The 26135-nt window shown below is 39.5% G+C and overlaps 1 protein-coding gene across 2 annotated transcripts; it reads left to right on the top strand.

Annotated features, from left to right (window-relative positions):
- The first annotated feature begins 175 nt into the window (after positions 1 to 175).
- On the top strand, positions 176 to 25827 carry LOC131591830 (vesicular glutamate transporter 3-like). 2 transcript variants are annotated; one of them, XM_058862911.1, is made up of 12 exons: positions 176 to 345; positions 7134 to 7386; positions 9902 to 10020; positions 13319 to 13433; positions 13906 to 13993; positions 15848 to 15934; positions 16849 to 16988; positions 18530 to 18679; positions 21225 to 21357; positions 22613 to 22723; positions 24049 to 24176; positions 24805 to 25827. In XM_058862911.1, exons 1-12 carry the CDS (start codon positions 203 to 205, stop codon positions 25141 to 25143), a joined length of 1806 nt encoding a protein of 601 aa, XP_058718894.1. In that variant the 5' UTR covers positions 176 to 202; the 3' UTR covers positions 25144 to 25827. The 2 variants fall into 2 exon arrangements, with proteins under 2 accessions (XP_058718894.1, XP_058718895.1); XM_058862912.1 differs by lacking the exon at positions 18530 to 18679.
- Positions 25828 to 26135: the final 308 nt, after the last annotated feature.

The raw sequence follows: 26135 nt of genomic DNA, 5'->3' as shown, positions 1-26135 counted from the left end.
ACGCCGAGTCCTGAGTGCTTCTGAGGGGGCTTCGCTCCACAGCTTTTTTTTTCTGGCTTTGCAAAATACGACTATTTTTTTTTATTATTATTATTTTTTTACCCGCTCCTTTCTCGAGCAACTGGTTGTTGTTGCAGAAGTCGCCGAGTGGACTGGTGGAGGCTCCCGACTCTGGCATTGGGAAATATGACAGCAGAAGTGAATGCTCCTTAACATAAGGGATTTACTGAAGAAGAAAGACAAAATGCCTTTCAAAGGGCTTGGTTCATTGAAAGAAAGATTTTTTAACCCAGGAAAGGAAGAGGTGAAGAACACCATTAGTGACTCGCTGGGGAATCTGAGAAGGTAAAACCCAACAGAAAATTCCCAGACAGGTCCATTGATTCAACTGATTAAGGCAAATGCCGTATAGAAAAAAAAATGTATAAACATAAAACAGAATATAGAGTTGCAAAATTGATATCTGAGTGCAGAGAGTGAGACAGCTTGCTGTAAAACAGATGTAAAAGGAGCAGTTACAACAGCATATGACTGTAGATCATAGAATATTCATATTAAACAAAAAAAGGTGAAAATAGATTGTGAAATAATGTTTTAATATTAAAAAGAGCTTGAAAAAGTGTTTAATAAAAAAACTTTTAAATAATTAAATATGACTAATTCTGTGGTTTAGCTTGCATGAAAAAAAGCAATAATTTAATGGGAATTAACATTCCCAATGATGCCACTCTTGAAATTAGATTTAATGCTCCTAAATTACAGGTTTGAGGTTTTAAAAGACTTGCTCCAAATCAGTAAATGTATTGAATAGAGATGTGTATGTGTGAGTTTACTGACACTAGCAAATTAGAGAGAGAAGAAGAAGCATCTGTTTGCTAGCAAAAGCAGAAAAAGGATTAAAGATTTTCATCTTAACCTGATGGTTTTATGATCCAAGAAATGGAGCATTTTTCTTTTTAGAAAAATGAAAATCTGATGTAACAGGTGACCAGTCTCATAAAGGGAAATATATTTCTCATTTAAGTAGAAGATTATTTCTGTTAGTAATGGCTACTGACAACACTTATTTGTGTAATCAGTAGATGAGACCCAGAGGGGTTAGTGGCATTTCTTTTGTGCTTGATGTTATGTTTTAAATCTTTATGTGGGTCAAGCCAGCATTTTAGCTGAAGGTGTTTCTAGTGACTAAATTGTATTTGCTTTCATATCCACCCCTTCGCCTTGTATTGGGAATGCTATTTTGAGTAAAGAGATAGTTCTTGGTATATCTAAACAAGCCTTTGATCACAAGAAAATGTGTAAGAATTTACTTAACACACTGCAGTTATTCTATTTCTTTATCATGTGAACAGACTATCTGTGTTCTACACAATTTCCTAACTTTTTAAATTTACAATGTTACAGATGAAACCTGACGTTTCTATTTTTTACTTTTACAACACTCTACAGTAATTCCTGCAAATCTGTTTATCTTTTAGAACACTGATTCAAGTAATTTATTCAGTGATAAATTCTCTTTGTTGTGGGCTTTGCTGGCGAATTTGACCAAACACTGGTAAGGTTTGTTTCCAGTGAATATGTGATGTAGCAGTACACTGGGCTCACTTTGGATTATCCAGACTGCTGTCCTCTTGTAGCCATGTATTAAAGATGTCATGCTGGTTCCTACATAGTTGGTAAAACAGGCAGCTAACTTCAGCAACACTGCTCCTGAATCAAATTAACCCAAATATCACTTGAGATACGAGAAAGTATGCTGAACTTAATAATTTTTTGTTTTAAACATAGGTATCTCAGAGCCTTCCTTAGATGTACCAATCAGCAGAGGAAATAATCCAAACTATAAAATCTTTTTACTATGTCTGCAGTCAGATCTAATCTGCAAGCTGATCTGTCTTGTAGGAAATATGCAGTCATATTTGGAAGTTTCCATAAATGAATGAAACAGGCATATTTTAGTATGAACTTCATACATATACCTATATTCCAGCTGCAACCTTGACTTTGCTGTTCATCCAATCCAATTGTCTTTAATGTGGTGAAAATCAGCAAAGAATTTGGTTTCTCTTCTATCATTCATCATAATTTGATGAATTATTATAATGCACATCCTTGATTAGACCTACAAGTGTGATTTCAGTGACTGTGGTGTGTTGATGTCAAAACTGGTGAAGTGGGTAGAAAAAATACATTTTCACTTTGGTAAATATGACTGGTTTATGCCTTCCTGTGGCATTTATTTTAAATAATTTTCATTGCAAACAAGAGAGCAGACCCAGAGGCTGCTGCCTGGCAAGGGCAGCTGCTCCATTGTCCACAGTCCAGATCAAGTGCTAAAGCACAAGCAGCATAAAGCACCTTACTGCCTCCTCACAGGTGTGCAGGTTTGGTGGGTGCTGCAAAAATAAGTCTGCTCCCAGGAGGTGACTTTAGGGTGTCTGGATCCTGGAAGGGAGGCAGGGAGGACTGAACTGAGAGACCCAAGAGCCATCCTCTCTTGGCAGCTGTTTAATTTGTCAGATCTTAGAAGATGTTTTAGAGAATATTGTAAATGCTTTGTATAAATTTTTAAATGCAAAAGTGGGGTTTTATCTTGGTTAATTTTATACAGAACATCAGTAAAAAAAAAATTAGAAAATTCAAGGCTTGGGTGAAAGAATATCGGAGTTGTGGCTCTGTCATCCTTATGTTTCTCAGAAAAGAAAGAGCTCATGCAGATCTTCTTGACGGACACAAACACTTTGGTCCTTCTGCAGTCAAAGAAAAAGTCAAAGACTGAAGTAAGATCTTAGGTTTTGCCTACTCTGAGGATTTCAGGAGTCCTGGACCAGCTAACAGCAGCTGTGGGCTTCCTGATGAAGTGGGAAGAGTGTAAGTGGGTTTACAGCCCAGAATTGTCACTTTTAATGTAAAAAGACATTTTTACATATGGGCCATGCCACATGGCTGCTGTATGAAGTGTAGTTCTGGATGGCGTAGATGTCCCTTGGTGAATTAGCCTAAATTGCTCATAATTACATCTTGAAGCTGGGTGATAGATGCTTGCATTGGACAGGGTTCCTCTGACTGTGCTGGATCATGGAGCTATCCCTCTCAGATTTTCCCTTTGCGCACGAGCGGCGAGAGCTTAGTGCCTCCCAGGCCGTGCAGTGCTGTGAGCGCAGCGTGGGGTGTCCAGGGCCAGCCGATGTACCAGCCGTGCCTTTGCACCACTGCTCGTGCAAGGGCACCGTGCACTCGTGCAGCGCTGCACTGCAGCACCCCAGGACAAACACCCCTTGGTGGGCTCTGTGTAAACACCGTGCAGGAACCAGCAAGAGAGCTCCCATGCCCTGAGGAACTCAAGAGAGTTTGGACATTTGTGCTGGGATTTTCTACCAATGCATCAAATAAATGGGAAATTATCACCTGGACAAATCCCTGAAGAATTAATAAGATCTTAGGAGATTGTATCTACTCTTGGATTTATGATTTTTTTGTAATTACTGTATAGGTTTCTGGAGTTACGCAGGCATCATTGTAGTTACTGGATTGGTGGGTGTGAGCTTTGAACATTGTGTATGATTGTGCTCCAGCTGCCTGAGAAAGACTGGTGAAATCCATTCTAGAATGTGTTTTAACACAAAAAATATTACTATTTGCCTGTTACTGTAGAATCAATGAATTTTTAATAAAATGAAATTAAATTCTTGTACACCTAATTTATCGTTAATAAAGAACTAATTGCTCTGCTAAAACCTTGTTAAATACAGAGTGCTGAATGTATATGTGCTCTGGGGATTTTATTTATTACTGATAGGGATTTTTAAATTTTTTTTCATTCTTTTAAAATTCTGTATATGCCAGAGTAGGCATTCGATAAAAAAAGAGAAATTTTACATAAAGTTATAATGACCTTTGGGCACAGAATATGGATGCAGATTGAAATAACTTAGCTCTTCTTATTTGCCAAGTGTTGTACATTAGCTGAAAAAAGGAAAAACAGATTTAAGGAATGAACATTTCCTATGCAGGAAAATTCACGCCTGCATCTTTTTCATGAGGCTGATAATTAGAGTAGAGCACTGGCCCTGAAGCAATTTTCTTCTAAGTCATCGGTCTACAACTAGTAAGAATTTTCACTGGCACTACAAAAGTACATGGATCAATTGGAAAATGAATTTCTCATCATTTAATGGAGTTTCCATATCTTCATTATGTACCTGTTCAATAAAATAAAACTAAAAAAACAGTGCAGACACTGGCTGTGTGAATGTCTGTACTGCTCTAACACCTACATGTTTGGACTGCTACTGCAAAATAGTTTTCTCAAGACAAACCTGGTATAGAGGGAAATTAAAATTGAAATTAATCCCTGGGGGTTAAAATGTATGGACTTGGGGTGATGAATCAGTTCTCAACTTCCTTCCTTTACTTAGTCAAGTACAATGGCAGAATAATTAATTTCTCTGCAGAGATAATATTAGTCCATAGTTCTAGTTCCAGGTCATCACTTTTAGCACTGAATTTGGAGCAGAAGGATGTTTTCATGCCAATCTGAATCGACAGCCAGCTGAAAACATCCAGATGTTTTGGCTTTGCACGAAGTGTCTAATCTTTGCCAGCTGCCCAAAACAATGTACCCATTGAAGTCTAATGTCTCTCTTATAAATAGAGCCTGGTAAAGGTGCAAATATTTGAAAATTGTTAATTGATTTAATTCCATCAATATCTTATATTCTGTCAGAGGATGACAAATTATTTCTTTTGGCTTGTTAATGACACTTGGGAGATGACAACAGTCCTAAAAAATAATTATTCAGTTGTTTTATCACTTCCTGAGGTCTTTATTTTAGTGTCTCATTCTGTTTACACCTACCTCTATTAACACATAGAGCATGGAATATATGGTGTCTTCTTTTTAAAGTGCCTGACTGAATTAGTCTCTGTAGTCCCATTTCACTAACAAATGCTGTTTCCCTGTGAGTGAACCATAAGATCTCAATCACTCCCAATAACACCACAGTAAGATCACATTTTCTGTTACTTTGCTTGAATGGAAGGTCTTAGCTCCAGTCTGACAATGAGCTAAGGATCTAACTTTGCAGTGAGCACTGGTTTGAGAAAGGAATTAAATAAAATAATCCCAGCAGTTCCCTTCTGGCCCAAACCACTGTGATTCTAGTATTTCTTGAAAACATGAGCTGCTGGACTGTAGCATGCTTATTTTGTTTTTGCTAAGACTGTGGTTGACATAATGGGTTTATATTGTGATGTAAAAAGGAATAATATAGTAAATGATGCTCCAGTTAGCTCTAGAGCATAAAATTATGAGATTTTTAAGTGGAACTTTATATTGGAAAGATATATTTAAGTGCACAAGAAGCCATACTTACCACTTGTATATGCAAACTATCTAGAGTAGAGTACTATCTGTTAGGTTATGGGTAGTACACAAAACTTACAGCAACTGGGGAAAGCTGTGAGCTCCCAAAAAACCCAATCCAGTCAGATGTAGCCCATCCATGTATGCTCTGTCACCATTTGTTTACAGTTGATTTTCATACTGAAAACTGAGGTTTAAAATGTATTTCAAATACATACATTAGATTTCAAATACACTCAGCCAGATGTATGAAAGTAGGAAATAAGTTATTCCTTATCAGAAAAGAGTGAATTAAATAGTTTCATCATTTTACATGGCAAGCTAGGCTTCCTTTAGATTAATTAACTATTCATATTTTCAAAGTACTCCATGGCAGACACAAAAAGAGCTGGATCCTGAGCTCAGTGCTTCAGAGCAATGCCAAAATTGAAAAGCTGCTGTTCAAGGCCTCTCTTAGTAAAGGCTTAACCTTAAGCTCATAGTTAGTGCTCAGTGGGTTAGTGACATATTCACAGCTAGCCATGTCCTTAAGTATTTCAGCATGTCAGGAAAACCATAAGCTGCATTTTAGAATAAGCCTAGAAAGGTAATGCTAGAAAAGGAGTTGTCTAGCTCTGGTCTGGTGGGTGTGTCTAGTTCTTTCTTACCTCACCTTTCCTACCACAGACTTTGCCTGGTCCTGCAGCACAATGTTAATAGCTGCAATCAGATTGAGAGACCAAATTAAATTTTAATTGCACTGTCTTGTAATTCCAGATTGCATGGAAGTGCCATTTTGTTTAATATGAATATCTCAGCTAGATTGCCTGTAGGAAAAAGAAACACTGGATATGCAAAGCCTGAGGAGCTGCACTCCTGCATTTGTTGGGCAGCCTCTCACAGGCTGACATAACTGGGTACCATTTGCTCCCATTCAGGCCCCATCCCTGGCACCCTTCTTCCCAGTTCTTCCCAACTGCACTGCAGCTGCCACACCAAATTTGATCCCAGGCAAAGCCTTTTCAGCCTCTGCTGCTGAGGAATGGTGAATCTAGTGTCCAGAAACCCCTGTCTGCCTTCAGATCTCATTTCATAGTGAGTATTTTACACAAAGGGCAACACGTTCCACAATAGGAGTTGCAGGGGTTCACTTTGGAGAAAATGAAGTCCTTGTAGTGGCAGGATATTTCAGAGAAGAGGGAACATGTGACTTCAAATGCCTTCAGGCAGAGAAAGTCTGGGCCCGTCTCTTTTGTGTCTTTAACAGGGGAGCTGATGCCAGAGACGTTTCTCCTCTGCTGTACAGCCCTGAATTTTGTCTCATGGGAGAAAAAAAATGCCAAGAAATTTGGGGCTGAGTGAAGCCATGCTTTGTGTTGTATTTGCCCTTTTCTCTTGAAATCTACTGGCAGCTCTGCTTTGTAGATCTAGTTAGAAATTATAGTTAATTTAGTCATACATAAATTTTCCTAACAGTCAATGGAATTTATCACAACGGACCTCCAGTTATATCTCACAGATATGCTCACGAGCAGCCTGTGAACACTTTTGCAGCTGGCTGTCTGGCTAGATGGCTCAGATGTGAAAACTTCAGAAGTCATTTGGGAAAAAGTGTAGTCTCTGCTAGCCTTTCAGAGCCTGTCCAGCATTAACTCACCTCACTACCAGGAGACAAGCACCTCACAACAGGAGTTAGCATGTTGTGGAGCATGGAACTGTCCGTCCACCTTTCAGCAAATTTTACTGAGACAACAGGGCACCTTCATTTTTTCTTTGTCCATCTGTTTAGGAAGATTGATGGCACCAACGTGGAGGAGGAGCCCCTTGAGCTGACTACAGAGGGGCGGCCGGTGCCGGCGAGCAGCCGCCGGCCAGCGCTGTGGGAGTGCTACTGCTGCGGCCTGCCCAAGCGCTACATCATCGCCATCATGAGCGGCCTGGGCTTCTGCATCTCCTTCGGCATCAGGTGCAACCTGGGCGTGGCCATCGTGGAGATGGTCAACAACAACACTGTCTATGTCGATGGAAAGCCAGAGCTGCGGGTGAGAAAACACCCTCTTCTCTCTCCTCTGAGCAGATCCCATTGCAAAATCACCCAAATGCCACATAGCCAAGTCCTGTGTATACTCAGATTAAAAAAACAGAAGGAGGGGCACCCATCAGTCCTGATGCACATAGATGTGCAGGCATTTAATTCCTATTTATGTGATGAACCCACATTAAAAATCTTTAAGATCTGAGGATTTGCAGTGTCATAGAGAGGCTATAAGTACCAGAAATGAGAACTGAATTAGTTTGCATGTCTCCCAGGTCCCTGATCTGTCAGTTGTAGACAGATTTTGCTGTGGTGGCAGAATCTTTTGCTTTTTACTCTCTCTCAGGGAAATGTGCTCTGATGCTGGTGCAGAAAGAGTGATCAATTGTTTCATCTAGGGCTGCAGCCATTACATTCATGTCAGTGGATAGTTTCCAAGATCTTAAAGCACTCACTGGCAATAAGGCATCAGGTTTTTGACAATGTGGATTGTTGTCTGGAGCTATTAAGAGCTAGGTGCCAAGCCATTTTCAAATCTGCAGTGGATGGCATGTGGTCCACAGCAGATCCTACACAGCTTTATCAATGCACCCCAGCAGGTTCAATCCATACCTTAGCATTGCCCATCCTCCCTTGGTATTTGGCTGTGATGTCAAGTGTCCTGTTACGGATTTTATGAACTTGAACTGCTACATTAGCTCTACTTGTTGACTTATTTTTGGATACATTTTGAATGTTTACATCCTAAAAAATCCACAGGAATCTTGACTCTTGAATGAAATGCTGTGCAAATATTCATCAGCTTTTCTCCTAGATATTTTAACTTTAGGTAAAGAAGAGTGTAGATGTCTGCCATAAATTTCTAACGTTAAAAGTATACCCATCTCCATGACTCATGATCATAGGAGCCATGTTTAGACTTCCTGCTGAATTTGTACTTACTCAGTCTAATCCCTGCTCCCCATGGTCCTGCTGGGACTTTCAGGTTCTGCACTTAAGCAAGAGAAAATATGTGCCTGCATAGGTTGGGAAGCTAGGAAGAGGTAATTTCAGACAATGGGAGTAAATTCCTTCCACAAATCTAAACTCATAGTGTTTGGGCATGAGCACCTCCTGAACCAGGAGGAACCTTTTTCCATATCTCATGGTATTTCTGCCTTCAGAAATTAACACTACCTAGAAACTCATCTGGAAATCACTAGTAGAAAATTAGGTTAAATTCTGTTTAAACAGAACTGCTTCAGCATGGGAAAGTGGGACACATCAAAATTCATGTTGATGGGGAGGGAAACCCTTTAGCCTTCTATAAACATGTCTGGCTAAGTAATGCCATTTTTGCTTCTTTGTGAGCAAAAAATCAATGTAGTGGGAAAAACACTTTTTCTTTTAACATGCAGAAAGTAATATAAAAAAAAGAGATGTTAAGGTTTATCACTACAGTTGCCAATCCTTTTTGGTATTTTAGTGATTTTGAATTTAGAAGATATCTGTGCTGCTTCTTCACAGAATGCTTAGCCACCATTCCCAGACATGTGATTAGCATGAAAACAATCATAAAGCACAACATCGTAGTTTCTTATTGCTCCAACAGAGTTCTTCAGAACTGAGGGCTCATGGAGAAAAAGTTAGCACTGATCTTACAATGGAGGGCAGAAAGGGCACCCTCTCTTTATTTTCTGTATGTTTTGCCCTTAGCATTGACATCCCTCTTCTGAACAAGGTATGTCAAAAAATGTCATCAGGAAATAGAAAAATCCTTGTTCAGGAAGAACCTTGAGAGGACTGAAACTGCTTGGTGTTCAAGGATGAGGTATATAGTGAAAGCAGAGGTATATGGTAAAAGCATTTCTCTTGGCTGCAGGCATTTTTGACTAGGAAGCACCTATGACCAGGCTATGGCTGTCCTTCTGTATCCAAATCCAGCCCTACAACTGGCATCACTTCTAACAAAAGGTAAACTAGTCACTGGCTAGTGTTACCTGGTTTCATTTTCAGATTGCTTTGTCTTCAGATTTTCTCCTCGCCCCCAACTCTTTTCTGGTCCCATGCCATTTAATGCTGACAGTAGACGATCAGAGTTCGTCCCTGAGAGGAGAACCATGAACAAATCTGACCAGGAGGCAAATCAACTCAAAGGACTTAAACAACCTTGATAATCTTGGGAAGATGAATGTGTTGAAAGGTATCAGGTTCTTCTTGTAACTCTGAGCAGTCCTGAAAGCAAAGGCTTCAAGTTTAAGGAGCCCAGGGAGAAGCAGTGGCAAGTGGCAAAATTGAAGGTCCAGCATTAGCTACCTTATGGCTGAAACCTTTCCTTCTCCTAGGAGCAAAAGCAGTGACCTCACAGGGGAATTGACCACCCTTTTGCCTTAAATGGGGGTTTTTAAGCTCAGCAACCCTGAGCAGCCACTGTAAAGAGGCTTGATTTGGAGCACGAGGTGACCTATGTGAAACTTCTAAGCAGAAGTTACCTTGCAATGAGTGTGCTATATCTTACAGCATGTGTCCCATTTCCTTTGCAGACAGCCCAGTTCAACTGGGATCCAGAGACTGTAGGACTCATTCATGGCTCTTTTTTCTGGGGTTACATTGTGACACAAATTCCAGGAGGGTTCATCTCAAACAAATTGGCTGCTAACAGGTAAGAAAACAGCAAGCAAATGAATTAAGCTTCAGAGCCTGACAACCTTTTCACACTGTGTAAATGAGAATTACTAAAACAGTGAATTAATGTGTTTCAAAAGTGCACTTCTGAAGCTGAACATTCAGTATTTATGTCTGTGATCAAAAATTATTTCAGAGGACAAGACTTCCATTATGGGTCTAGAGCTGATTCTTTCAATTTAACTTGTCCATCTCAAATATTTACACATTTCTTCTCTAAACAATAATGCTTTCTGGAGAGTTCAAGGAAAGTCACACCTAATGGTGTGTAACAGCTATGGTTAAAGCATTTGTCTTTAAGAAGTTGCCTTAGTGCTTTTTAGCTCAACACCAAACAATAGTTTTCTGGCAGTGTTTGGTCTTCCTCCCAGTGGACTGAAGCTGGGCCTAAAGGAATCACAGAACTATTTATGACGTGACGTCACAAATCTATCCTCATGTACAGATATCCTGGCCATGGCTGGATACAGTCTGACTGTAATTAAGATTGTATAGAATTTCTAGTAGAGCTTCCTGATTTCTTCTTGATGAAGTCTGAGAATTTGTACAGATTTTGTTTTATGATCAATGTCTTTGTCAGCCAATTTTTCTTATTTTTTTAAAATTCAACTGCTTTTGAAAATGTGAATAAGAAAAGTAGCTAATTTTTGCAAATGTTAACTTTGGTTTTGGGCTTTACTTCAAAAGGTCTTCAGAGCTTTGAACATGATCACAAGAGAGAGGGAGGCTGTCTGAAGACAGCTGGTTGTGAATGAGCTCATGAGATGTGCATATTAAGGATATTTGGGATCTACAGATTAAAATTTAAAAAAAAGTGGCTGGTACTAATTTCAGTCTCTGCAAACAAGATGTGACTTATCTACAGATAGTGTCAGAATCGGAAAAGATCTTTAAGACAAATCATATGTTGTACTTTGCCACAGATCAAAGTACTTTCTTTTCTGCATTCTGCAAAGAGCTATTGGGGTTACAAGACTGCCTGGATGCTCTTCCCAGTCATATGCCCTTGTGGAAATTTCTCCAGAACAGCGACATCCCATAGAATCACCCAGACTGTTCAGTCCCACTCTCTTCTGTCCATAACCAAAAGTTACTCAGAGTTTGGCTTGCACTACTTCTTCAGCACAGTTCGCATCCTCAATTATTCATTTCTCTACCACATAGCAGTGCCTAGGCAGAATGTTTTTCCATCTGCCGAGTAAGCCAAATAAATTAGCTAAGCTTAATCACTTCTCCAGCCTTTCCAGTCTTGCCACCAGCTTTTGCAGCAGAAGGGCTCCAAAACACAGATGTGCATACTGTTGGCTGAATAATTCAGCATATTATTAGTTTAGCTTTTGTTTCCTTAATTTACTTGCAAACAGTAAAATCAGCCATGTTTATGCTGTAACTTGATGTGTTCTGTCAGCAAAGTGTTTCCTTAAGTACAGACTGTGCACAAGCACAGAAAGCTCTGCATTTATCCCCATGTGAATTTCCAACTCAATCTAATGCTGTACTACAACATCACATTATGGATTTGCCCATCATAACTGGGTTTAGGAGTAGAATTTGCTGAGGAACAAAAATGGCTCAAGAGCTGAGCTCAAAGAGAGTTTCTATTTGCAGTAATGGGATTCACTAAGTCCATGGTTTTCTTTTATTCCTTGTTTACCCAACTAATTTCTGCTTAGGTAGGTTCACCAGTGGTGCCAAGTTTCAGTTTCAGAGGGGTTATTTGATAAGACACAGGGCAGGAAAACAGGTGTTCTGTGGCCAATGAACCTACCAGCCCTAAAAAGAGGAAAATCTTTCTTTTGACCCAGCTGCACTCAGGAAATGGGATTCTGTGCTATTTCTGACTTTACAGATTTGGGCAAAGACTCCTTTGCTGCTTGTTTAAGCTGTGCAACCTTGAACATACATAAGGATGGCCCATCCCAGGCACTTCTGTAATTATATAGGCACATAATTATCTGTAATAGTGTGGGATTCAGATGGATCTCATAATGACTGAAAATACCGAGTGCTTTATGGGTTTGCACCATAAAACCTCTAACACTGCGTAATTTACTCAATACATTCATCCACATTGATGTAGATCTGCATTCCACCAAAAAGCTCATCAGCCATTTACTGACACCATCCCTTTAATTTCTTGATTATCCTCAAACACACATCTAAATGTGATTTCAGTATTTTTTGGTGGATGCATGAAACATGAGGCATCTCTTGATATCAATTTTCAGTAGGAGCCCCCTGCTAGGCAGAGGAGTAGTCTGTTTTGGTTCAGAAGTGGCAGCTGCCCAGGGATCGTGGGAGGGAGGACAGAAGAATATGTGACTGAATTGAAAAAAACAGGAATGTTTCTTGTCCAAGTGGAGATCAACTTCTTTGGGATAAATGGCAGTGAATTGATGAAAAGATGCTGTCTCTGTGGAAACAACACTCAACCCTTTAAATAGTATCAGAAGAGTGGTTCTAACTCAGTATAAATTTATGCATTTAAAACCTAGGCATATTAAGAGTTGGAATTAAAAGAAGTAGCAGAGATTGGAAACAGTCTTTAGAGACAGCTGGATAATTAAGAGTTCTCTTTGTTACAGTTTCTTCTTTCACATGGTTATTAATTCACATAGTTTGCAGTAGTTCCCTGAGTCAATAGTGTTATGATAACAGATCTGATATTTCTATTAGTGGTAAGAAATCAAAAGGCAAAAATCTTTTCTTCAGGGATCACAACAGAGAGATGAATAATATTTATTTCTCAGTTAAATGTTTACTTGGCTTTTAAAGCAGTCTCCTAAATGTCAAGATATGACTGTGGGCTTTGTATTCCAATTCATATTTTCAGACTTTTCTATATAAATCAGTTCCTTTGTCACTTTTGTCTGCCAGCCTACTCAGCCTCTTTGCTTTTGTGCTCATGTGTTTAGTGCCTTCTTGTCATTCAGATAATGAATTGTCTAGGCATGGGGTGTTGCTTTTGTCAGTAGGTGTAGAGAATTTAGACAAAACAGTGCTGTTCTCTGATGGTAAATTTTTCATGCTATAACACAACCATTAATCCTACTATGAACAAGACTGGACACAAAAATGAAGTGACATATATTTCCTGTGAACATGTTTTCAGACATGGAAATGCAAACAATTTAAATACTTTTTTTTTTAAAAAAAAGAAAAATAATCACAACAAAATATTTTTCAATAAGTTTATAAATATTTTGAAGTGGAACACGAGAACACTTCTGAAGAATAGATAATAATTGTATTCCCTGTCTGCCATTTCTCCATAGGGTATTTGGGGCAGCTATCTTTCTAACATCTACACTGAACATGATCATCCCTTCTGCAGCAAGAGTGCATTATGGCTGTGTGATGTTTGTCAGGATTCTTCAAGGTTTGGTGGAGGTAGGAGCACACACCATTTTTGTCCTTTCTCAGAGTTTGATTTTGAGATTTGGTTCTAGAAGTTGTAAGATCTCTTTCGAACAGGGTTTCTGATCAATATATCGTTTTACTTGCTACTCAGTTTGAGATGATAATTTTTTAATTATACTGATTTATATTTCTAAGTTTTCTTTAAGTAAAGAAAAATGTATGTTTCTGGTGCTGCAATTTTAGTTATATTAGTTTCCTTGTATCATCAACTGCATAATACTAAACAGTGTTTTTACCTCAGAACATATTACTATTCAAGTAATAGGCAATTCAGATAAGTTTAACATCTTCATACTGAAACAGTCGAGTTATTCCAGACTTACCTAACCCTTCCTATATCATTCCATGGTGACAAACAGCTAGGCAGGAGGGACAGTATCAGCAGATACTTCAAGTGGAATGCAGTGAAAGCAAATCATGTGATGTGTGTAATGTCTGCCAGGGCGTCACGTACCCAGCCTGCCATGGGATGTGGAGTAAGTGGGCCCCGCCGCTGGAGAGAAGCAGGTTGGCTACCACTTCGTTCTGTGGTGAGTTGATGGGCTTATATGGTTTATATAAGCACCTATCCCTATCAGATTTATTTTATTAATTTCAATATTTGAAGGAGTGCAAAAACCCTCTGTCCTTTGCTACAATCAGCTTGTACCCTAAGCTTAGGAACTTGTGAGTACTTTTTTGTTTAGTATGTCGTCATCTTATCCTTTAAAGCCAACACTCAAAATGGCTCTCATAATAAACTAAAATGGGTCTAGAGGTTCACATGAGAGAAATTATGTTGTATTTTTTTATTGGCTTCATCCTTAGTGACTCCATTTATTAGACACACTCAATGGATGCTCCTAAACAAGCACACACTTTAAAATTATCTGAAAAGGACTTCAGTACTTTAGGCTGATTGCTCAATATACTGCAGTGGAGGTGATGTAACTTCTTGCCAGTAGTTGTTCTGCTTCATTCTGTTTTGAGTTATGATCAGACATGTACTCTGCTCTCTTTTCTGTGTCCCTTTCCAATGCTGACAGCTGAAGATTAATGTCAGTAGGAGAAAATGTTCAGTAAAAATGTAAAAGTCACAGGAAAAAAAATTCTGTCCATCAGCACTAGAGTTGTGTGGCTGGGGAAAATACAGCACTAAAACACAAGATAAAGGATAAAAGGAGGACTGAAGCAAGTGGGGAAAGCCCCATGTTTGTATATTGTGGGAATTTTATTTTTACTACGGATGGCTTCAGGTTTTTATTATTTAGGTGTTTTCAATTCCTGCAGAAGGAAAGATCCAAAGGAAAGCCTCTCCACCCTCAGTGTTCCCTCCTTGAAATTCCTAGTGTGGGATCTCTAGAGAAAGATCAACGGATTCTTCAGCTTGACACCCATTTTAGTGGCTACAGATCACTGATCCTTACCTTTGAAAGGTGCATAGGAGCAATGGAAAAATCAGGAAAATCCAGATTAAGCAGGTTCCTGGTTCTTCCATCTACATTCTGGCCTAGGGCTTTTCTGTCGGAAAGCTGTAGGAAAAATGAATTACATTAAGTTGAGGGAGAAGGATCTCTGTGAATCATTGCAGAGAAGTATTTGTTAATGAGAAGAGCATTAACAAATATTTATTAACAAAACATGTCCTACTCTCAGAACCATAAATACCTCATTTCCTAGAATAATTCAGAGCAACAATCTTCACATGTAAAGCTATTGTCACTGTCTTGCACTGAAACCTATTGTCTAGATTGCACTTAAATACTCATCTCTTTCCAAAAGACCATATATTTCACCAGTATTATGTATTTCCCAGTCAGAAACCTTGACATAGACCACACTGTTATCCTCTTTTATCCCCGTCAACATCTGCCTATTTATTCCAGCTGTTTGTTCGTGCTGTTGATATGAATTAAACATGGTTACACAGACTCAGGGTTGGTTTGAGCACCCTCTCTGCTACCAGTGCTTGTGTGGCCATGGGTCTAGGGCCATGACAAGAGCCTCCCAACATATCTGCATATCATCAGGATTCCTCCATGAAGCTACTGAAACTTGTTCAGTTATCTTCTTCAAAACGCACCACATACACCACAGTGCCAGGTGGGATTTCCCACTCAACTGCACACACATAGCTTATGCCTCTGTAGTGGTTTGTCATCAGTCTTGGATTTGCAAATCCTATTTCCCTAGAGGGCACAACTTGGCAAAGTGAGACTGGTGACCCATGAGGGGTCAGTGCTTCCTGTCACCCCAGTCAAAATTTTGCAGCTTCCATCCCATTCTCCATGTCCATAAAAAAAGTCAAACACATCCATCCAGTCCTGCTCTTATGGGCACCTGTCTGGATGAAGTTGGGCACAGTACCACAGCTGACATGTTTTACTAATCTGTTTTCTCTTCAGGGTCATATGCAGGTGCGGTGGTGGCCATGCCCCTGGCAGGTGTGCTGGTACAGTATATAGGATGGTCATCAGTCTTTTATATTTACGGTGAGTTGCCAAACATGAAGGACATCTGCCACTAGATCAGTACTGCCAGTCGTTTACTAAAACCTCTCTAACAAGGATAGATCAAAGTTGTTTTGATGAATGAAAAGGTTGCAAAGGGGTGCTCCAATTTGTTCCCTACTTACTGCAGATTCTGGGAGCTTTCATTTCATAATCATCTGTTACAAAAGTTGTAAAATTGTAATGACCAGGCTACAGCCCATGGTCACCCAGTGACACGATTGGATGCAGTTGCAAAGGTTCCTCTGCAGCACAAACCCTTGTGTGGGACCTGCCCCAGAGTGCACACTGACAGTGAAAGTTACAGCAAATACTGCTGCCAGGGAGCCAAAGGGACCTGAAAACTTCTGTCCTGAGAAAGCTTCCCCATGCTGCCCATCTTTAATAAAGCAATGCCACCTTTACAAAGTGGTACCATGGGTATGGCCCTGTGGCTGATCTGTGGTGCCTTATTCTTCCCCTCACAGTGTATGGCAGAGGTGGCTCCAACCAGCCTTGCACATCAGCAGCCCATTTGGGCTTTCTCTGTCTTCCCTGGAGATACAAGACACACCACAGGATTTGCCATTGCCATCTTATGGTGAAGTCCCTTCATGCAGATTGCAACCACATCATGGCCTGCCTGCTTTTTTCTTTCCCTAGGTTCTACAGAGAGCTTTCCTCCTGCCTTTTCTATGCCCCATGTATAATATAATAAAAGTGACAAAATGCTTAAATGCTTTGCAAGCAGGCATAAAATACACACAGAGTTAGTTGATATATTTTGTTACTTCCCTGGGCATAATTTCTATGCAGGTTTTGTTTGACTAGCATTTTAGACAAACCTCAAAGCTTGCAGATACTGAAGTGTAACTTTATTGGCTTTGAAAACAAAGTTGCTTTTCGTGCATCTTCAGGAATGTTTGGGATTGTTTGGTACGTGTTTTGGCTGCTTCATGCCTATGAGAGCCCTGCTGCCCATCCAACAATAACCAGTGAAGAAAGGACATATATAGAAACAAGTATAGGAGAAGGAGCCAACCTAGCTAATTCAAGTGTAAGTAAAAAAAGGCTTTCCTTGTTTACATTTGTGAGCACTTTGCAGAAGATGGGCATATGACTGGATGGATACTGTTTAAGTGAGGTGGAACTAGGGGCTGTTCCTTTCAAGAAAATTACAGAATCAGGCTCTTGCAGCTGGACTGGATGAGTACAGGAAGACACATAATGCTTTTTAGGCTCTTGACTTATGGAGCTTTTCTGATCTACGGAGGGAAGGGATGGGTTGGGAGGGGGTAACACACATTCTGGTCTCCTCTTGAGTAACTCTCAAGCTTGTTCTAAAAAATATTCATGGATTTAACTACATAAGAATCTGACTGCAGCTGTTAAATTATCTGGCTGCCTCTTGAGCTCCTATTAAGGATGATTGCAAATCTAGTAGTTTAGGACTGGGTTTCTGCCCTGCTGACTCTCACAGCAGCTCAGGTCCTCTAAGTCTTCTCATCCTCTCTCTGAGAAGATCCTGGAAGGTCCTGGAAACTTTGGGTTAAAAACTATTTTCCCATCAAACTTTCCTCCATTCCTTTAGACAACTTTTTTTTTTTGCCAGTAGTGAAAAACAAGGGTGTTTCTTGACAAACTGTCTATCCTTAGTGCTTTCAGTTTTGAACATTCTGGAACAAAGTAACTACTGTTCTTTCCTCTACGTGTTTTGCTCCTCTACATGCCTTGCTAGGAATGTAAAATACCAGACTGTCTTTTTGGGTATGCATCTGAAATTTGACTGATCAGGTCTTGGCTGGAGACACACACACACTTGTTCCAGGTCATGGATTTTCGTTGCAGTATGCTGGTTTTACTGCAGAGGAAGCTGGTACCAACCTCATGGGTGCACACACAACTGCAGGCATAGGGTAGCCTGTAAAACAAAATTAACTTTTTTTTATTAAAAAAAGAGAATATCAATGTGTATTGCCATAGATACAGATTTCAGCTTCTGAGTGGAATTCTATAAAAATCAATAGGTCTCTGAAGTATGTTTCCTGCTGTATGTAGTATTGGAGCATAATAATAATTTTTTTTTTTTTTTAAATGGCAAAAAAGCAAGTTACAAAAATTAAATTCTGTACCACAGGCCTTTTTTTTTCTGAATTAGAATAGTGAGGTTGAAGCAGGTAGCTGCTTGTTGCTGCTCTACTGCATGTGTCTTAGCTTGGACAACCCTTCTTTCCCACTCCTTTCAAAAGAATGCCTTAAACTGCACCATGACAGAAAGTGGGGAATGGCACAAAGTTTTCTCTAGCTTTCTTTGATTCTTTTACTGATCCCATTATCCCAATAGCGGGATTCCAGAAGACCTCATGCAATGTCAGTAATCAGGGCAACAGTATTGCAGTATCCATCTTAAAAATCCTAAGAGTTCCAAGAAAATTTCTCTACCTCTTCTTTGCCAGTAATTCAAGAGATATATCTCACTTGCATTTTAAGTGACCTGCGATGTAAGTTGTATGCAATGTACCTAACAGGCTTGGTAATAAAAGATGCTGGTTCTTTATTTTGCCTCTGTCTACCCAATTTTGTGTTTTTTTCCCCTAGAAATTTAGTACTCCCTGGAAGAGATTTTTCACTTCAATGCCAGTTTATGCAATCATTGTGGCAAATTTCTGCAGAAGCTGGACCTTCTATTTGCTCCTTATAAGTCAGCCTGCTTACTTTGAAGAAGTCTTTGGATTTGCAATTAGCAAGGTAAATGTCTGAAAATAAGCACTGACCTAGGAGATACAGCAGGGGAGGTTCAGGTTGAACATCAGGAAGAATTTCTTCACTGAAGGGGTGGCTAAATATTGGAATGGTCTGCCCATAGAAGAGGTGAATGTCATATCTGGAGATGTTCAAGAGATAACTGGACATGGCACTTAGTGCTATGTTTGTGTGAGGAGAACCAGGTAGACCTGGAATCATTACAGTAGATCATTCCCAGTATTTGGGATGACATACTTCTGCTGACCTCGTAGAAATAAAAGTATGCAAGCATCAAATTATTAGAAAAAGGAAAGAATGAAGAAGTTATTTTGGGAAATAGTTGATTAAAAGCTCCCACATACCATGAAAAAACACTAATTAAATAGAAATACACGTTTTGCTTGGTGTTGTCTGTTTACCATTTAACCAGGCAATTTTTATCCTTTTCGTGATTTTTGTGACTTTTCATTAACAATGAAGATTGAATTCTTTATAGATTTATATTCTGTGCCACCATCATTTCACTAGAATCAGAATTGTTACACTCCCTATTTGGAGCATGAATGGGGAATCAGAATTGTTACACTCCCTATTTGGAGCATGAATGGGGAATACAGAAAAATTGTTTTAGAAAACTGTTAAAAACTCTATCATTTAGCATACATACTTTCTATGTTGTAGTTATTTTCAAGCAAGTTTAAGGCTGATAACAAAGAACATCATTATTTATCTATTCTGGGAGCACTGTGTGCCCAGGTTCTGCAGGAGAAGCAATGGTTGTGGCTTGGTAGCAATGACACTCTAAATGGCCAAGTACAGCAGGGAGATGGAAAAGAGGGATATTAAGAAAAAACTAAATCTATTTATTCTGAACTGCTTTTCATATATTCTAGAGTTGCATCTCTGTGAACCTCACTAATTTAAACCTAGTGTAAAACCGACTGTCAATGTAACAAGGTTGCACACTCCAGAAAATAAACTCAAACATCTCACTAAATTACTGCTTCAAAGAAAAGCTTCTAGAAGATGACATGCTGATCACTAAAATTCTGCCTCAGGGCAGAATACCGAGTCTGATCCTATTTGACATCTTCAATAGTGACCTGGGTGATGCAGCAGAGTGTACCCTCAGCAGGTTTGCAGATGATGCCAAGCTAGGAGCAGTGGCTGATACACTGCAGGGTTGTGCTGCTGTACAGAGGAGCCCCAGCAGGCTGGTGAAGCAGGCTGACAGGAGCCTCCTGGAGCCCAGTAAGGGAAACCAGAAAGTCCTGCAGCTGGGGAGGAGCAAGCCCAGCAGTACCTGCTGGGATCTGCCCAGCTGGAAAGCAGCTTAGCAGAAAAGGACCTGGGGGTCCTGCTGAACACCAGGCTGGACGTGAGCCAGCAGTGTGTCCTTGCAGTAAAGAATAATGGTATCCTGGGCTGCATCATGCAAAGACCACCAGCTAAAAGGAGGTGACCTTTCCCCCCTACACAGCACTGCGTGGGCACACCTGAAGTACTGTGTCCAGTTCTGGGCTCCACAGTATTAGAGAGACATGGACATACTGGAGAGAGTGTAATGAAGCACCGAGAAGGAATGGAAATATTTCTCCTGTAAGAAAAGGCTGAGAGCTGGGACTGTTTAGCCTGGAGAAGGCTCAGCAGAATTCTCATTCATATGTACAAATATCTGAAGGGAGAGTGTAAAGAAGGTGAAAATAGGCTCTTTTCAGTAGTGCCCTGGGCACAAACTGAAGCATGTGAGGTTCCTTCTGAGCATGAGGAAACACTTTTTCACTATGAGGATGACTGTATACTGGAACAGGTTCCCCAGAATGGTTGTAGAATCTCTGTCCTTGGAGATACTCAGGAACGTCCTGGACACATTTCTGGGCAAAGTTCTCTAGGCCATCCAGCTTGAGCAGAAGGAGGTTCCTTCAACCTCAACCATTCTGGGGTTGTGTGAAAATGAAAAGAAGATGAACATCAGTTTGTAGGCTGTAATCCCACAAGAATAAAAATAAACTAATGTTTTTACATATATGATTATTTAATAATTTGTAAAATTCTATCATTATGTCAGGCTTTATGCTGTATGGTCTTCAGTCCCTATGCAATGTGCAGGTGTTCCTTTCCTTTACACAGAGGCAGGTAACAGGGACTGATTTGTTATTCCAGAAGGAGGTCCTTAAGAAGATCAATAACAAAAAATATATAAATTCAGTGGAAAACCAAGACAGAGCACTCCAGTATCAGGAAATGTATGACAGGGCTTTGTGATGTCTACGATAGAATTTCATATAAACAATCTTCTGTGCAACTCTTTGGAGTAACCATGAGTACTAGGGATATTGCATGGCATCTCTAAGGTGAGATTCTCACTTGTGCTGTGGTTTCTGGGCCACAAGGAGATGTTTCTTTCCTCACCTACTTCTGAGCATCTGCTGTAATCAGATAAAATGATGCAGGGAAAAAGAGATGAAGAAATATTATGGTTCTTGTTCTCTTGCCCCTGAATCTGGAAGGAGAAATGACTGTTAAGCACTCATTTGTCTGATTGCAGGTTGGCCTTTTGTCAGCAGTTCCTCACATGGTCATGACAATCATTGTGCCCATCGGAGGGCAGCTAGCTGACTTCTTACGGAGCAGGAAGATCTTAACCACTACCACTGTAAGGAAGGTCATGAACTGTGGAGGTACTATTGGATTCTGAAAACATGACATTTCAATTGTGCTGCAGTCGATGCAAGTGTCATAGTTTCGCCCATGTTTAATTGCAACAAGAGACAATTTACTCAGGATTGCATTTGCAGCTGGTCAATCTGAAGCATTAATTGGAGAGCTGGTGCCTCATGACATAAATCCTTACTCATAAGAGCATGCTTTGAAAAGGGAGGAGACAAGAAGCCTGGTTAATAATTGAATGGGTAATAGCATAGTATAATCAAATAGGCCTCATCCTGCAAACTCATACAGACAAAGTTAATTCTGTACCATGGTTCTGGGTAGGCCCTTTCCCAGTGGATACATTTTTGAAGTAACTGGCCATGTTCCCATTGCTACTTCCAGCAGAACCCACTGACAAATTTAGGCTGAAAGGCTTAGGGTGAGGGGTAAAAAGTGACGGATAGACAGGACAATTTTAACTCAGCACAAAATAATTTGTTTCCAGTTCAGTCACTGAACTGAAAAATCAGTGACATGTAGGGCTGATATTAGAGAAAAGACTTCAAGCCTGGCAGCCTGTGGAGCAGTTAGCTGCCCACTTCCAATTGCTGGCTTGCATTATTTATATATGGCACGGGCTCCTAGAAATAGAGATGCCTGCAGCCAGTGATACCACATAACTTGTCTATTCATCTTCAGAAACGATGATCAAATTCATTGCATTTTCAGGGTATATTAATAGTGTCATTAGATCAAAACAAAACAGAAGGATTGTGATGTTACATATTAAAAAATGTTAATTTCCAGTAATGGAAGTTCCCTGTGATTCTCAGGGATGTCCTGTTGTGTTGGTATCACAGTTGTATGTAAAACCTTCTTTTGTTCCATTTACCAAGAATACCTGACACCACTGTAATCAAGAGAAATCAAAGGCAAGTGTTTTTCACCTTTCCCAATAATGTTTGTGTGTTTGTGAATTTTTTCTGGCTTTTGCACAAGGTCTCTATCTCATTGTTTTCCTCTGTTGCTCGGTGAATTGACTTTACCCACTGCTTGGGTCATTTATACAGCAGTGAATGACGAGAAAAAAATAATATATTCTCAAATAATGAATATACAAATATTTCTGCAAACGCACAAACCTCCTATGTGTGTTCAAGAATAGCTAAAAGATACAAAATAATTTTCTCTCATTTTAAGCTGCTATTCTGGATAGTGCTTATTAGTATTTTCTTGGCAACTAGAAATTTAAATGTAATTCATCCTCATATGTTTCATTTGAAGGCTTTGGAATGGAAGCAACCTTGCTTTTGGTGGTTGGTTATTCTCACACAAAAGGTGTGGCTATTTCCTTTCTGGTGTTAGCAGTAGGCTTCAGTGGCTTTGCAATTTCAGGTAAGAATTAATCCTATCTTCTTGCTTTTACTATTCATGATGAAAGTGATGTTAGTATCCTCAGTGCTCTTACTGTCATAATTTCTATTATTTTGTTTGCTCTTAACATGGCAGCTTATGGCGTGTTTGTTATTTCTTCCCATACCAGAACTAATTTACTTCAGTATCTATGAAACATGTTGCACACAGGACATGAAGCTTTGAAAAGAACCTGCTCTTTATTGATTCCAGTTCACACCAGCTTTCTTCTGTTATTTTCTAATATACTTTTACACTGTCAGTCACCTTTTCATCCCATTTAACTGTATGCCTAAAAGGAAAGAGAGAATTACTCTGAAGTGAGTATTGCACAAGGGCTATCAGTTACAATCCTGTCCCCAGCCCTATCACCCAGTTTCTGCTTTCTATGTCAGCCCTCCCTCTGTTACATCCTACAATCAGCCATTCTCCAGAAGTTGTTTCTAGCACTTTCACGAGTCTCACCCACATTTTGTAGTCTCAAGCTGTTTTGTGCCATCATCAGTACCAGCATCACTGGTAAAAAACACTTTTGTTACGAAGACTAAAGATTTTTCTTAAGAAGATTGAAGATCTCCCAAGAAGACTGCCAAGAACATGGATCTATTGAACAAAATTGACCAGCAAAGTCACTGCTAGTCTTCAGTTATTTCAGGATTCTGCAGATGGGAAGCAGTTTTGCTGCTCAGTTATGAGGTCCTTGCATAGCGGGCCATTTCTATCAATCAACTTTTATTGCAGGATTTTCCCAGTAGTCTACTTCTTACCTTACTTATTACCATGTTCTTGGAATTAATTGTCACTTCTTGTGATCAACCATAGTTAATATGACTAATTTTCATTACCTAAGGAATGATAATTATCTGAGCTGATATTTAGTATTTGTTTTTATTTCTTAATAAAATACATGCTCAGAAGACACACTACAGTAAAGATAATTATTTTTTCCTACTGGTTTATATTCTCTTTTTTCATGTTGTTATACTGCTACTTAAAACACTGAAAGAAATGAATTATAAACACTACCACATAAATAAAACGATAGAAGACATTTCACTAATTTGAGGCATTGATTCCTTAATTAAAAATATTTTCCAAGTTCACTCTTTCAGTATGAAAAAATGGAAAGTACAGACACTTTAAACAGGGCCAAACAAAATTTTTTTTTCTATACAACATAGTCTTCAGCTGTGTAGTAGGGAGGTTAATACCGTTTTCTGTCTTCTTCAGCCAGAATGGCTGTAGAAAGCCCTGTTGGCCTGGTAGTGCAATGCTGTACAGCTGATTGTTTCTCTCATTTTTTGTAGGGTTCAATGTGAATCACTTGGACATAGCCCCTCGTTATGCCAGCATTCTGATGGGGATCTCCAACGGCGTGGGGACGCTGTCGGGAATGGTGTGCCCACTCATTGTTGGTGCAATGACAAAACATAAGGTAACATTTTTCCATGTTTTCTAGAAAAAGGGTTAGCTAATGCAACAAATTTAAGGCATTTCAAAGATTCCTGGGGATGCCATTCCATTATTGATCTCTGCAGCTGCTTTTTGTTTGTCTTGAACATGCACTTTTTAAAATTCTACCTTGGCCTAATTCTCAGCTATTATAACTAATTATCTGTGTAGGCAGATATTATTTAATGCCACCTGAGCCTAAGTCTCTGCAATATCTCCATACAACTATGCAATGCTTTTAGGACTTGGAAAACTCCTCTACAACGCATGTGTACCCCCTCAGTAGGGTTCCTAAGCAAACATTGATCTGCAATAATATTATGTAGTTGTTAGAGAAATCCCTGCATTTCCAAATCCATAAATATTTCACATGCAAGAGAGAAACTTCTCTGGGAGAAAAAAAAACCCAAAAAACTCCAAGTTTTATTGTATTTGCTATAGTTATAAAAAAAATCATTTTTACAATGATTCTCGTAAATTGTTCTATCTTCAGCATCAGGAATCAAACAGTGATCACAGTCATTCCTCAATATGTGCTAATTCATGGCCTAATTCAGACAGCAAAATTTCTTGTTACTGGAAACTTAATGAGACCTGTACCATTCTTTCAGACCCGTGAAGAGTGGCAGAACGTCTTTCTGATTGCAGCCCTGGTGCATTACAGTGGTGTGATATTCTATGCTATCTTTGCTTCTGGGGAGAAGCAGGAATGGGCTGACCCCGAAAACCTCAGTGAAGAGAAATGTGGCATAATTGATCAGGATGAACTGGCTGAAGAAACAGAGATGAACAATGAAACTTTTGTAAGTCCAAAGAAAACGTATGGTGCTACCAGTCAAAACAGTGAAGTACAGAGAAGGGAATGGAGGAAGAAAAAGCAAGTAACTCAAGACATCGAGGAACAGACTTCTTACCATTATGAAAATGGAAATTTTCAAGATTTGTCTTAATACTTGAAACTGTAAGATTTGTATAGCTACTCCCATGACTCCTACCATCTGCCCCAAATCAACAAGTATCCATATTTATTGTCTTACTTAATTATGTTATATCTGGCCACATGGCTAGATTTGAGGGGTGATAGTTCCCTTCCAGTGGTGTGTAAGAAGGCTAACAACAATGGGATTGCGATAAGTGATCCTAAATCCTCTCCCAGCCTGCATGGGTCAACCAGCATGACCTTGGGAGAGCAGCCCTGGCAGGGTTCCTGTCTGATGCAAGCTGTAGAACTGACTGTAGGAGCAAGGAATTCCCTCATCATCTCATCTGAACAGCAAAAGGACAAGTGACATCAGATGGTGGATCCACAGTGGTCTGTGTAATCCCTGGGTCTCCAGTGGTGCCACAGTCCATAGTGAGTAGCCCTGCTTTGCCTATTTAGGATTCCTGTAGGGTGGCATCTGAACTGCTTAACCCATGTCAAGCCACAAACTCATGCTAAAAGATCAGAGCAGAGGGAAAAGGAGACTCATGACAGTAGGTTGTAATTAATTACTAATAGTCACTCAACAATGGGAAGAGGAACATGTGGCAGAGGTGGCACAGGATTGCTTCAACAGTTCTTAAAAATTGATTGGCAGATATCTTTTTATGAGATAACAGATGACAGAGTACGGATAAGACAATAAAATGGATACTTTTATTTCTCCCCCTCTGAAGATTTTGCTCTGGCATGAAATAATTTTGAATACAAAATCATCATTAGTGATGCAATATTATTAATCCTTATGAAAGGAAATCTTAGCCCTGTTTTGATTAGGATTCTCACTCAATTCATTATTGTGAAGTAATTGGAATATATTTTTCTAGTATTATACTGGTAGACTTCCGGGTCTCAACACCAATAGTCCTAATTTAGGTGAACGAGCTTACTTACAGAGGTAAAATGTTTAGTTCTGGAGCTGTAACTTTTCAATGCCTCAGTCTTGTTCTTGCTATGAAT

Source organism: Poecile atricapillus, chromosome W, assembly GCF_030490865.1.
Source record: "Poecile atricapillus isolate bPoeAtr1 chromosome W, bPoeAtr1.hap1, whole genome shotgun sequence".
In the NCBI taxonomy this organism is placed as follows: domain Eukaryota; kingdom Metazoa; phylum Chordata; class Aves; order Passeriformes; family Paridae; genus Poecile; species Poecile atricapillus.
This window is presented reverse-complemented; position numbering and strand designations above follow the sequence as displayed.